This window comes from Maudiozyma barnettii, assembly GCF_903064755.1.
Source record: "Maudiozyma barnettii strain CLIB 1767 genome assembly, contig: KABA2_01, whole genome shotgun sequence".
NCBI lineage: Eukaryota > Fungi > Ascomycota > Saccharomycetes > Saccharomycetales > Saccharomycetaceae > Maudiozyma > Maudiozyma barnettii.
The window spans coordinates 455,349-468,138 of record NW_024545238.1 but is presented as its reverse complement, the minus strand read 5'-3'; the positions used below and the strand labels follow the sequence as shown (position 1 = coordinate 468,138).

The window sequence follows — 12,790 nt, the reverse complement described above, 5'->3', positions numbered from 1 at the left end:
TTTTTGAAATTATTTTAATTTAAATATTATGTATGTAATAAATATGTTGCAAACATATATGATTAATCAATAAAATAATTGTTTATAATGCTCCAAAATGAAAGCGATAATATAATTGCGTTCTTTCATATCCAAAATATCTTTTTCACCGCTATGATCCCTAATTAAACCTGGTGCAAATACTAGTGCTATATTATTGAGGCCCATTAAGTTGTGGTCTTTATATTCCATTACCTTTTCTAAATGAACGCTTAGAACCTTCAACAAATAAATATGTTCCTTTGGTAATTGGTTTAGAATTTCAACGACATGGGAAACATCTTCATGCTCCAAAACTGTATCTTTTCCTAATGGTAATCTCGTCGTCATATTTCTTGCTCTTACAAGTTTTATTAACGGATCATATATTTCAAAGGTAATTACTGGATTAGGAAGTTTTCTTAAATATCTCTTAAGTATACTAGTAGAAACATTTATGTCATATTCAGCTAAATTCACATATTCTTCCTTAGCAAATTTCTTTTCCAAACTCTCTATAACTGCTTGAGATCCCGATTTTCTATAGAGACCTTCGCTTCGTAGATTCTCTCCATCATCTTCGATATTATCTATGCAACGTACCAATATATTTGGAATTTGGGAATGCTCATATTGACAACGTTGGACTAGAGTGGAACCAAATATATTTGAACCATCTTCTTGCACTTCGGAATGTACACTTTGTATTGATGCTGATTTATTCATCTTTGAATTTGAAAAAGGTTTCAATTTATCAATATGCATACCTACAAATTCATTTTCGTCTTCCCTTCCATTATTACCTAGATTAGAAATACCCTTAGAAGAAGATGACTTTGTCATTGCATTTTGCTTCGGTGGAGAACTTGATGAAGAGAATAATTTCCAAAATTTTGGTTTGGCTTGTCTAGCCACACTTGCAACATGTTCTTGTTCTTTAGATGGCGAAATAGAGTCATACATATTGACGATTGGTATATCTGGTGGGGGCCTAATGCGATTACGTTTAAATTCTGGTGAAGTTGTTCTGGATGTTTTAATTATTGGTTTCATTGTTTCTAATCCCTGGACTTCTTCCAGTAGCTTAGTCTTTTTCTGCTCTATTGATGAAACTTCATCCAATAAATTTTGCTTAATGTCCTTTAGTGCTTTAATACCATTTTCTAATTCATGCAACTCTTGTTTAGATGCATCAATTTTAAGTTCCATCTCTTCTTCGTTATACTGTTCTATATCAGTAGTAAGGAAATCTCTTCTTAGATTGGTACTCGAAGTTGAAAAATCTAGTGCAGGAGTTTTATACATCTGAACAGCTTCAATACCTGTCTTTGGTTTAGACTGGTTCTCAAGCTTACGGTTGGAGTCAATAGATACAGGAGATTTTAAACTCCTAGCTTCTCTGACTCCAGCATCTAAAGAATGGTCATAATCATAATGTGTAGTGTGATATAAGTTTGCTATTTCTGGAGCAGCACTAGGTGACATAGATGCAGATGTAATACCTAAACCTCCATAATGTTCGGATTCACCTGAATGTCGGTTATTCAATGCTTCTGCATATAAACCACCTTTATAACTATTTCCACTATTATTACTATTGGAACGTCCAGAAAATTCGGATTCTTGTAGAAATGGAGATGCATTTTGCACTGTATAGGGGATAATATTATCAATAATACCTTCATTTTCCAAGTTTTCTAATGGTTCTAAGGATAAATTATCTATACTAGAATCTTCATTATCATTAATGTAACTTTCATAAGGTTGGTTTTCTTTTTCTTCACCAGTAAGCGTCGCTTTTAACATATCATCAATAGAGACATTTCTCTTGTGTGAATTAAAATTACTTGAATTTGATCTTTTTCTCACAGGCGAAATTGGTCTATCTCTTGAACGTTCTGGAACTTTTAATTCTTTAGGTGATCCTGAATCGATATCCTCTTGCAATTCTTTGGGTATTGTTGGCAAGTGTTTGGTCAACCGTCTTTTCTTTTCTTCATAATATTTCCTTTTCGCTAAAAGTCGTTCATGACAAGACAGACAGAATAGCCCTCTTTTGGTTTTAGCGTATCTTAAATCTTTTATCTTATCACCACATTTACAACATTTAAAACAACCTGAACAATATGCTTCATTAGATGATGATAAAATTATTGCTAAGTCATCGATTTTCTTACCACAACTTTTACATGAATCAGAACAATCAAAACAAATCAATGTACCTGTTCCTAAAACCAAGAAATCTGATTCACAACTTAGAGGTTTATCACATCTATAGCAGGAGAAACAATGTGTGTGCCATTTGTCGTCACCTAATTCATAAGCATGACCAGTTGTAATATCCTCTTTGCAACGAACACACGTAGGTAACTCTTCATCATGAGGAAGGTTAATAGAAGATGTTAGAGTTGAATCAAGGATGGAAGTCATTATAAAATCTGGGGATTAATGCGATGATTGTAAGGACTTCTGTAAGTTCCAATAGGTATGTGTCTTTCTGCTTTTGATTGCAGCACTTAAAATCTATATTTAACCTAGGTTTCTTTTTAAATGATCTTCAACTGACTGAGGAATGAATCTAATCCACTGTATAAAAAGTAAAAATAAAAGAACGTCCGCTAAGAAATATGTAGCTCTGATTTTACGTCAAATGAATAAATTGGAAAAAGGGACAACTAATATCTTGAAAATTATTAAAGGTCAGTTGAGGTAATTTTGAACTTTCACGATGCTCGCCTATAGAAAGAAAGAAAACTACCCAGATCACAGCAAAAAAATATAATAATAGTAACCGCACCATATTAATGTATTATAAAATTTCCAAATACGGAAAATCTTGTAAGTTTGAATTGATCGTGTCTACGCTTAGATTCTGTGAATAATGTCTCTCTCTTTTTTTTGTTTAGGCTTTCCTGGTTCTTGAATTTTCATTGTGAACGAGTCGAGAATAAAAAATAGATATAGATATTTGGCGCAGAGACCAGAAGGCTATTCGGTAAAGGGTGTGGGACCCGAAAGTAATGAAACAATGACATAGGACATCGAATGTAATCAACTAAACAGCTCACCTTCGATCTATTATTTAAACAATAGATCGAAATGGCACTGCCAATTTATATATAAACTAGATTTCTAACAGCGAAATTAAATTATAACTAAAATGTGAAAAGTCTATCGTTATTAATTCCAAACAGACAGCAGCTCCAGTCAAAACTATCAAATAGCAATGCAAAAATACCAAAAATTCTTATTATTTGGTGATTCCATAACGGAATTCGCTTATACTACTCAACCATTCTCCCTTGGTGCTGCATTATCTAATGTGTATACAAGGAAACTGGATATCTTACACAGAGGATATGCTGGCTACACCAGCAGGTGGGGTATTAAAGTACTAGAAGATATACTGGAGGAACACGGCCACAATGACATTGCTATTGCAACCATATATTTTGGAGCTAACGATTCATGTCTAGGTGGTCCACAAGCTGTTCCCTTGGATGAATACATCGAGAATATGAAATTATTAGTCGATATGTTAAGGAAAAATAACATTAAACCCATATTCATGGGTCTAGCATTATTTAACCGTGAATTATGGGAGTCAATAAAACCAGAAGAAATAAAACTGGGTCATATCAGAACTGTTGATAATTTACAGCTGTACAGTAATAGCCTGAAGAAATTAGCCAAAAAGGAGAATGTACCATTTATTGATTTACACAAATCCTTTACTGAAGTTGGTAGGGACTCTTGGAAGGATCTTCTGTTGGATGGTTTACATTTCAGTAGTAAAGGTTATGAGGTTTGGTACAACGAATTAATAGCCGCCATCAAGGAAAATTATCCTGAATACGACCCAGATAATATGCAGACAATGTATCCCCTTTGGAGAGATGTGAAACCAGATTGTTCTAATATCTAAATAAAATATATATGCTACTTCGTATTAATAAATATATATTGTTAACTGATAGTTCATATTCAACGTTGCTCTTAATTGATGGCTCATTGATATTCTAATTGGTAAATAGTCAATTTTATGCGGAGTCGCAAAAGACGAAAACAAAATTTGTTAGGCCTTAATAGAACAAATTATAGAACCAATTTCTCACCTTTTACGTGCAGAAGTTATTCTAAACAAGGCAAAGCTTCACAGTCATATCATATATGTATATATAGTTCAATTACTTATTACGAAGTGTAATATATTATCAACAGCACAAGACTGATATACTGCATCATCAACAATGGCGACGGTACCGACTGGCGATCCTCACGACAATATAGAAGTGACCACGAAAGCTGATGGAACAGTTGCTTTAACTGGTAATGAAGTTCCACTAAATATTACTGATGCTGATTCACTTTCATTTCGTGGCAAGATTAAAAAAATGGCCAATGATGCTATGGCTAATAATCCATATTTTGCAGCAGGTGGGGGGTTGATGCTTCTAGGTTCTGGGCTGGCCATCGCTCGTTCAGGTTTTATCAAATTGAGTAGGGTTGTATATACACAAATGATTGTTGATTTAGAGATTCAATCAAAGGATAAATCATATGCGTGGTTTCTGACTTGGATGGGACGATACCCAAAACGTATCTCGAAACACCTATCGGTCAATACAAATTATATTCAACATGATAATGGTGCTATCACCACCAAATTTTCCTTAGTTCCAGGTCCCGGAAATCATTGGATCAGATATAAAGGCGCATTTATCTTAATTAAAAGAGAAAGGTCAGGTAGAATGATAGATATTGTAAATAGTTCACCTTATGAGACTGTAACTCTTACCACATTATACAGAGATAGACATCTTTTCGATGATATTTTGAACGAGGCCAAGGATATTGCATTAAAGACTAACGAAGGGAAAACTGTCATTTACACGTCATTTGGTCCTGAATGGAGGAAATTTGGCCAACCAAAGGCTAAGAGGGCATTACAATCCGTGGTTTTAGATAAAGGTATCAAAGAACAAATTGTCAAAGATGTAAATGAATTTATGCATAATGGTAAATGGTATTCCGACAGAGGTATTCCTTATAGAAGAGGATACTTACTGTATGGTCCCCCAGGGTCCGGTAAGACAAGTTTTATCCAGGCATTAGCAGGTGAACTTAACTACAATATTTGTATTTTAAATCTTTCTGAGAATAATTTAACAGACGATCGATTGAACCATCTAATGAATAATATGCCTGAAAGAAGTATATTACTACTTGAAGATATTGATGCCGCATTCAATAAGAGAAGCCAGTCTGATGAAAACGGATTTCAGTCCAGCGTAACATTTAGTGGATTATTGAATGCCTTGGATGGTGTAACATCATCTGAAGAAACAATTACTTTTATGACTACAAATCATCCTGAGAAATTAGATGCAGCAATAATGCGTCCCGGCAGAATTGATTTCAAGGTCTATGTAGGGAACGCTTCGTTATTCCAAGTAAGACATATGTTCTTAAAATTCTACCCTGGCGAGCACGAAATATGTGAACAATTCCTATTGAAGTTTGAAAAACTCAAGATATCAGTGAGCACAGCCCAATTACAAGGACTATTTATTATCAATAAGGACAAACCTACAGAAGCAATTGAAATGATTGATATATTGTCTTCATCAAACACAATTACTCAACCCCACCAACATGTCTTGTAAATAATAAAAGATGTAAACATATATAATGGTCGTATTCCTACAATTTAATAAATGACAATATAAAATGTGTACAGGCAATTGATTATAAACCTGTCTGCTTCAGATACTCGTAATTTGGAACTAATATACAAGTTTACCTATATATCTATATGCATATTTTGTATGCTACCCTCCATATTCAATACCACACAAAACGAATAACTCGCACAGCAAGGAAAAAAGACTGGTGCCGAATAATGATATCTGTAATTTTGAAGGAACCTTTTTAGTAAAAACAAGGGAAAGTTCTTCGAAAGGTTTTGGGCAAACATCCATCTCGAAATACTGAAATACTTTTAAACTATACGATTGAGTAAATACAATTACGATATCTTGCTGAATTAAATTTCAATGTACGGGAGAACAATTTTATCAAAGACTGTCGGAACCAAATCCTTTTCGATATTGTCCCCTTTGCGAGCCAAATCAACACCTGTTGCTGAAAAGAAAACAGCTAATGGATACAAATTCGAGCAATTGTCTCCAGCCCAAAAGGCTTACTTGGATAGAGTAATTAGGGTGGATCAAGCTGGGGAGTTAGGCGCAGATTATATTTACAGAGGTCAAATATATGTATTGAGCCATAAATATCCACATCTGAGACCCATTTTGGATCACATGTGGAAACAAGAGGTTCATCATCGTAGTACTTTCAATAACTTACAATTGAAACATAGGACGAGACCATCTTTAATTACTCCACTGTGGAAATTAGGTGCTACTGTCATGGGAGTTGCACCAGCGTTAATTTCACCAGAGGCTGCAATGGCTTGTACAGAGGCTGTAGAAACAGTAATTGGCAATCATTATAATGAACAATTACGTTGTTTGGCCAATCAGTTCAATATTTCGAAGACAGATGGTTCTAAAGACGAACCACAAGAGATAAAAAAACTAACTGATATAATTAAGGAATTTAGAGATCAGGAGTTGGAACATTTAGATACTGCCATCAAGAATGATTCACATATGGCTGTTCCATACAAATTATTAACCGAAGGAATTAAATCTGTATGTAAAGCAGCAATTTGGACTGCTGAAAGAATCTAGATTATCTATAATTCTTCTCTTCTAAAAAACATTGTATACAGGTTTATACAATGTTAGAACTTATATAAATACAATTAAAAAAAGAAATATGTAAATAACATACCTAAATAACCATAATAGAAGTGGTAGATTGTTTTTTTAACAACAATTAAAAAGATATCATAACATTGTCATATAGATGCGTATTCAAATCATGAGATTTTTGTTTGTGCTTTATAGTTTACAATAATGAAGAATAGTCCCTCGATTTCAAGAATCGGTTATTACTCGCTGCATAAATATATATTTTCTTGATAATTAAGAACTATGCCGACCCTCAAAAACTAAGAACCTGTTCTAATGCATTGTTTTCCAAAAAGAAAAATTTATATAGAAGAAGTTCATCATTTACGAAGCAATTCAAATAAATTTGGTCAATAATATAAAGTCAATCATATTTATTATTGTGATTGAATCTTTATTATTAGTCAAATAATAAAGATGGAACAAAGTGACGCAAGTAATAGGAAAAACGCCACTGAAAATGTTAGTACATATGCTAGTAATACAGTAATGAATGGAGGACCCAATAAATATAGTACTGGTAGCTTAATAGATACTTCTGCTGATATGAAGTCGCAAACTGATACAGATTCTACTGAATCCTTGAAAGAGGTTAATAAAAAAGGTCCTGAATTATTTGACGATGGTAAGCACATCCTGTATCCAGAACTCTCGAGATCCTTTCCTATGAAAACTGTAGATAGGTTAATTGACGATATAATATGTGATATATCCTTCATTACAGATTTTGATACGACAAACAGTGACTCTACAGAGAAGTCTCGAGGTCAACTAAGACTTTCTCCTTTAACCTACTCTCATAAACGACAAAACATGGACACATATGCTGTCGGTAGTTTTGTTGATCAAATATCATTACAAACAAAATATGAATACAAATCTGTTACATGTCCTGAATATAATAAAATTAATGTGTACTATGGTATTTTAGTTAACCCAAATCTTTCATTACAGGATCAGGATCAGGTTATTGACGTTCCATTCTACCATTTGAAAATATCCGTCAAGACTCGTCCATATTTAGAAACTAGGATGAAACAAGTAGGCGTTACACAGTACCATCTAGTTGAAAATTTGCATGAACTGGATGAACCCGATTTTCCTAACTTTCACAAAGAGAATCCATTATTGGTTGATTATGCAATTTATGCGTCGAATGATACAAATAGGATAATTATTATCGAAATATTTCAGTCAGAATTTTTATCTCCGGAGGATGTGGCAAGTTTTAAAAGGGCAAACATTATATTGCGATACCAGGAGGCCCAAAATCGTTTGGGAGACGAACTTCCTGAAACTACCATCTCACCAGCAGATTGTTTCAACACAATGTTCAAGATATTTAGAGGTCCATTAAATCGTCGCAATGCTAATGATCCAGTAAGAACTATCGATAAAGATAATATATCCCTAAATACACACATTAATCCAGACTGGTTGATATCAAAATATAATTTTGTTCTAAACGAACAGAAAGACGAAGATACGGGTAATATTTCAAGCGAATATGAACCTCCTGAACTTTCTACATACTTGGAAGATACAAAAGTGAGATCACTTAGAGATACTTACATAAGGAGATGTATGGAACTTGCATTTAGAGGCCAACTTGCTATAAAGGTTGCCAAAAAGGATGAATTGGAAGCGAACATTAAAACTCGTAACGCCCTCAATTCTTTACATACTCATTTCTCAATATCTCCATTATATCAGGTATGTGGCGAATCCAATTCATTAAGATTCTTAAACTCTGATACCCAAAATTCTTTAGATCTCAATTTCCATTTCATTAATTTGTCAACAAAAGGATATTACAGTGATAGGGATGTCATCAGAAATTATGAAACTTTAATCTCGTTAGACACTAAAAATATTGGTATTTATTACGATGCGTTATCCTACATCGCCAATGCTAAAGGAGCGTATCAGTTAGTGGCATATTGTGGAAAACAAAACATTGTTGGAAAGGAGGCGCTGGATAATGCATTGCGTGTATTCAAAATAGATCCCACCCAGGTCAATATCGCAGACATGAATGAGAAACTCTTATTATCCATTTACAAACACGAGTCTCTCAGTACAGATTCTACAGCACACACTGATCTTAAAAATGCAGCTAGGGTTTTGGCCAAGTATAAACAATCAGATTTATTAAGATTTTATATAGATTACGAGCCATATGGTTTGGTTGAGCAAGCTTATAGAACCTTAGAAATAGATGAATCAGTGGACGATGATATCGTCCAAACAGCCTATTCAATCAAAGTCAACGATGCACCCGGTCTCAAGATTGACTGCAGTCGTGCATTATACACAGTAGCCATTCACAAAAGAAGCTTGTCTTTATTCAATTTTTTGATTTGCGAATGTCCAATTTTTGAACAATTTTATAGTCCTGAGAAGTATTCTTACCAAGAAGCACTGAACTTACTTCAGGTTAACGAAAATGCAAACGATGAGGTAATTCTGAATGTATTTCAGCAACGCTGGAACAATGAATCAATTATCGAACCAGATAGATTGTTAAACCTAAAGGCAGCATTAACTAAACTTGGAATTGAGAAAAGATCTAAATTAATAGATTATTTCTTAAAAACAGGTACTATTGATCCAAACTGTCTTCCTCCAGAAAATTGGCCTACTGGTTTGAATAACATAGGTAATACTTGTTACTTAAATTCTTTATTGCAATATTATTTTAGCATTGCCCCATTACGTGAATATATTTTAGATTATCAGAATACAATTCAAGACTTTGAGTCTAATACCAGTAAATTAAAGGAGAAGAGAAGAATTGGTGGTAGAGAGGTAAGTGACAATGAAGTAGAAAGATCTATCCAATTTACATATCAACTTCGAGATTTATTTCGTAATATGATATACACTAACTCAAGGTGCGTGACGCCTACTCACGAACTTGCATATTTAGCATTTGCACCAAGTAATGTTGAGGTAGAATTCGAGATTACAGGTGTTCCTATCTCTGAGGAAAACATGAAAAAAAATGAAAAACATGATATCCAAGTCATTTCCAATTCAATTGCAGGATCTGAGGAAGATATTGACGAAGAAAAGTCACCTAACGATGTCACTCCAAACTTAATCGATATGAATGATGCTGATTATGATATGATGAAAGATGAAAAACGAAACAAGATAGAAATTAAAAACGATATTGCTAGCTCCAGTAAAGTTGCCAAGATTAGTACCGACCAACTTGAAAATGCACTTGAAATGGGTAGACAACAGGATGTTACAGAATGCATTGGTAATGTCTTATACCAATTAGAAAGTGCATCTGAACCTATTAATCTTGATGATGAATTAGAACAATACGATTTAATCAAAAATTTATTTTACGGAAAAACAAAACAAGAAATCAAACCAATTAACGATTCTACCAAAATTCGTGCCAAATATGAACGTTTTCTTTCTCTGCTTGTTAACGTTAGCGATCATCCAAGAGATATTTATGACGCATTGGATTCCTCGTTTAAAGATGAATTACTTACGATGGATGAATATGGTGATGTGAAGCGAACTGTATCGATAACCTCTCTCCCAACCATTTTACAAGTTCAGATCCAAAGAGTTTATTACGACAGAGAAAGGTTTATGCCTTTTAAATCTATCGACCCTGTAAAATTTACTGATAAACTTTATATGGATCGATATGTTGAGTCAGATAATACGGAACTCCTCAATAAGAAGATAGAAACTACAAAGATGAAACAAAAATTAAAAAAATTAAGGGAAAGACAAATAGAACTACTAAACAGAAATGAATCCGGGCTCTCTAGAAAGGAGGCATTCATGGAGACAATTAAGTTTTTGAAATCGGATACATTAGAACTACAAGGAATTAAAATTGATGATAAGGAAGAGCTTCGAGATAATTTGTCCCATCTAATTGATGAAGTGAATAATGAATTGAATTCTATTTACAATGAAATTAATGTATTAGAGAATAAAGTTACACATCAATTTGATGCTTTCCAAGATGTCGAGTATACATTATTTGCAGTATTTATTCACAGAGGTGAAGCGAGCTATGGACATTACTGGATTTACATAAAGGATCCAAATGTCACCGGTATATGGAGGAAATATAATGACGAGACGGTAACTGAAGTCAGTGAATCAGAGGTATTCAATTTTACAGAAGGTAATACTGCTACGCCATATTTTTTGGTATTTGTGAAGGAAGAAGACAGAGAAGGCATAGAACCCCTAAAGAGAATATTGGATGTTCCCGAAGTAGAAAAACTAGATTGATTAGAAGCATTTGTATGGATGATATCGTCCCTTGATTTGTATTAATTGTTTCTGATTGTAGGATTCATATACCAATATATTGTTATATACATATATATTATGTGTCTAATAATATCTAAAATATCATAATTAACGACGCACAAAACATGATTGAAATTTTACATCTCAGAGAAATTATGAGCCTCCACAGTAGGATGGGAAGAAAACTAAATAAACAGAGAGAGAAAGAGAAGAACACAACGGGGACCGTTTATATTGACGGTAACTATAGCGGAAAATTGAAAGATAGATAAATTAAATCGTAGAGGAACCTACTATAATCAGAACCTAAATCATTAGGAAAGGAGAATACAAAAATAGTTTTACAAAGAATATAGAGTCAATATCACGATTATCTAACACCAATTACATTATTCCGATTTTTCTTTTTGAAATCCGTTAGGCAGATAAGATTAAAGAACTACTATAAATATACAATAATGTCGACCTTACAACGTCGTAGAGTAAACAGAGCTGGTTCAGACAGTAGTGGACCAGAATTATCACCTACCGTTACAGCAGAACAATTAGCTGATGATGTGAGGAATTCAGCCTCTAATACTGAACGTACTAAATATAAAAGCCAAGATGCTGATGACGATGACGATAGTTCAATTGTCGGTAAAAGGGTCGCGTATGACCCAGAGGAGGCTAAGCTGCAAGGTGACTATTCTATACCCACATTGACACTAATGGAAGAAGTATTACTTATGGGTTTAAAGGATAGAGAGGGTCATTTATCATTTTGGAACGATAATATATCGTATGCTTTACGTGGATGTATATTAATTGAATTGGCCCTTAGAGGAAAAATTAGAATGCTAGATGATTCTGCTAGAAAGAGATTTGATGTATCTGAAAGATTAGTCGAAGTTATAGATGGTACTAAGACAGGTGAAGTATTATTAGATGAAACATTACAATTGATGAAAAATGATGAACCCCTAACTGTTGCTAATTGGATTGATTTATTAAGTGGTGAAACATGGAATCTTATGAAAATTAACTACCAATTAAAGCAAGTAAGAGAAAGATTAGCTAAGGGTTTAGTAGATAAGGGTGTTCTTAGGACTGAAATGAAAAACTTCTTCTTATTTGATATGGCTACACATCCTGTGGCAGACTCCACATGTAAAGAAGCAATTAAACGTAGAATACTCTCAGTACTTGTCTCAAGAAATATGGAACTAGAATACAATGATTTCTTCCCAAAGACAACTTCATTTGCCCTAATTCGAACTTTGGCATTGATATGTAGTGCGTACGGTGCTAACGTTTTAGAAAATGTTCTAGCATCCTTAGATTTTGATAAACGTGATAGGGCCATTGGTAGATCCGACGAAATCCTAGCTCAATTTGCTCAATATCCCTTTAAACTAGATGGTGAATCTGAATATGGTATATCTATTAATCTTAACAGAGAAGTCGAGGACGAGATTGAGGGGTTACCAGGCCACGATTTACAACTAGAAGTGGTTGCAGGTGTTATCGAAGTATTTTCAAGAATGGATTTGTTGTTATAAGCATTATCATGACGTTAGATTAAGGAATTATGACCTTACAATATTTCCTTTCATGTGGTTTCTTTTTAATCATATAACTACAATATCTAATTGTTTGTGTATGCAACGCGTCTGTTA

The 12,790-nt window shown here is 33.8% G+C and overlaps 6 protein-coding genes across 6 annotated transcripts; 5 read left to right on the top strand and 1 right to left on the bottom strand.

The window, feature by feature from the left end:
- Positions 1 to 66: 66 nt before the first annotated feature.
- RGA1 (GTPase-activating protein RGA1) lies at positions 67 to 2,448 on the bottom strand (the record flags this gene model as incomplete). The annotated part of the gene is made up of 1 exon (XM_041548144.1): positions 67 to 2,448. One exon carries the CDS (start codon positions 2,446 to 2,448, stop codon positions 67 to 69), a length of 2,382 nt encoding a protein of 793 aa, XP_041404078.1.
- A 796-nt stretch (positions 2,449 to 3,244) lies between these two features.
- On the top strand, positions 3,245 to 3,943 carry IAH1 (isoamyl acetate-hydrolyzing esterase; the record flags this gene model as incomplete). Its single annotated transcript, XM_041548143.1, has 1 exon — positions 3,245 to 3,943. One exon carries the CDS (start codon positions 3,245 to 3,247, stop codon positions 3,941 to 3,943), a length of 699 nt encoding a protein of 232 aa, XP_041404077.1.
- A 325-nt stretch (positions 3,944 to 4,268) lies between these two features.
- On the top strand, positions 4,269 to 5,684 carry BCS1 (bifunctional AAA family ATPase chaperone/translocase BCS1; the record flags this gene model as incomplete). The annotated part of the gene is made up of 1 exon (XM_041548142.1): positions 4,269 to 5,684. One exon carries the CDS (start codon positions 4,269 to 4,271, stop codon positions 5,682 to 5,684), a length of 1,416 nt encoding a protein of 471 aa, XP_041404076.1.
- Positions 5,685 to 6,074: 390 nt separating this feature from the next.
- On the top strand, positions 6,075 to 6,773 carry CAT5 (putative monooxygenase CAT5; the record flags this gene model as incomplete). The annotated part of the gene is made up of 1 exon (XM_041548141.1): positions 6,075 to 6,773. One exon carries the CDS (start codon positions 6,075 to 6,077, stop codon positions 6,771 to 6,773), a length of 699 nt encoding a protein of 232 aa, XP_041404075.1.
- A 480-nt stretch (positions 6,774 to 7,253) lies between these two features.
- On the top strand, positions 7,254 to 11,111 carry UBP2 (ubiquitin-specific protease UBP2; the record flags this gene model as incomplete). Its single annotated transcript, XM_041548140.1, has 1 exon — positions 7,254 to 11,111. The coding sequence occupies one exon, from the start codon at positions 7,254 to 7,256 to the stop codon at positions 11,109 to 11,111; it is 3,858 nt and encodes a 1,285-aa protein (XP_041404074.1).
- Positions 11,112 to 11,590: 479 nt separating this feature from the next.
- VPS74 (Vps74p) lies at positions 11,591 to 12,673 on the top strand (the record flags this gene model as incomplete). Its single annotated transcript, XM_041548139.1, has 1 exon — positions 11,591 to 12,673. One exon carries the CDS (start codon positions 11,591 to 11,593, stop codon positions 12,671 to 12,673), a length of 1,083 nt encoding a protein of 360 aa, XP_041404073.1.
- Positions 12,674 to 12,790: the final 117 nt, after the last annotated feature.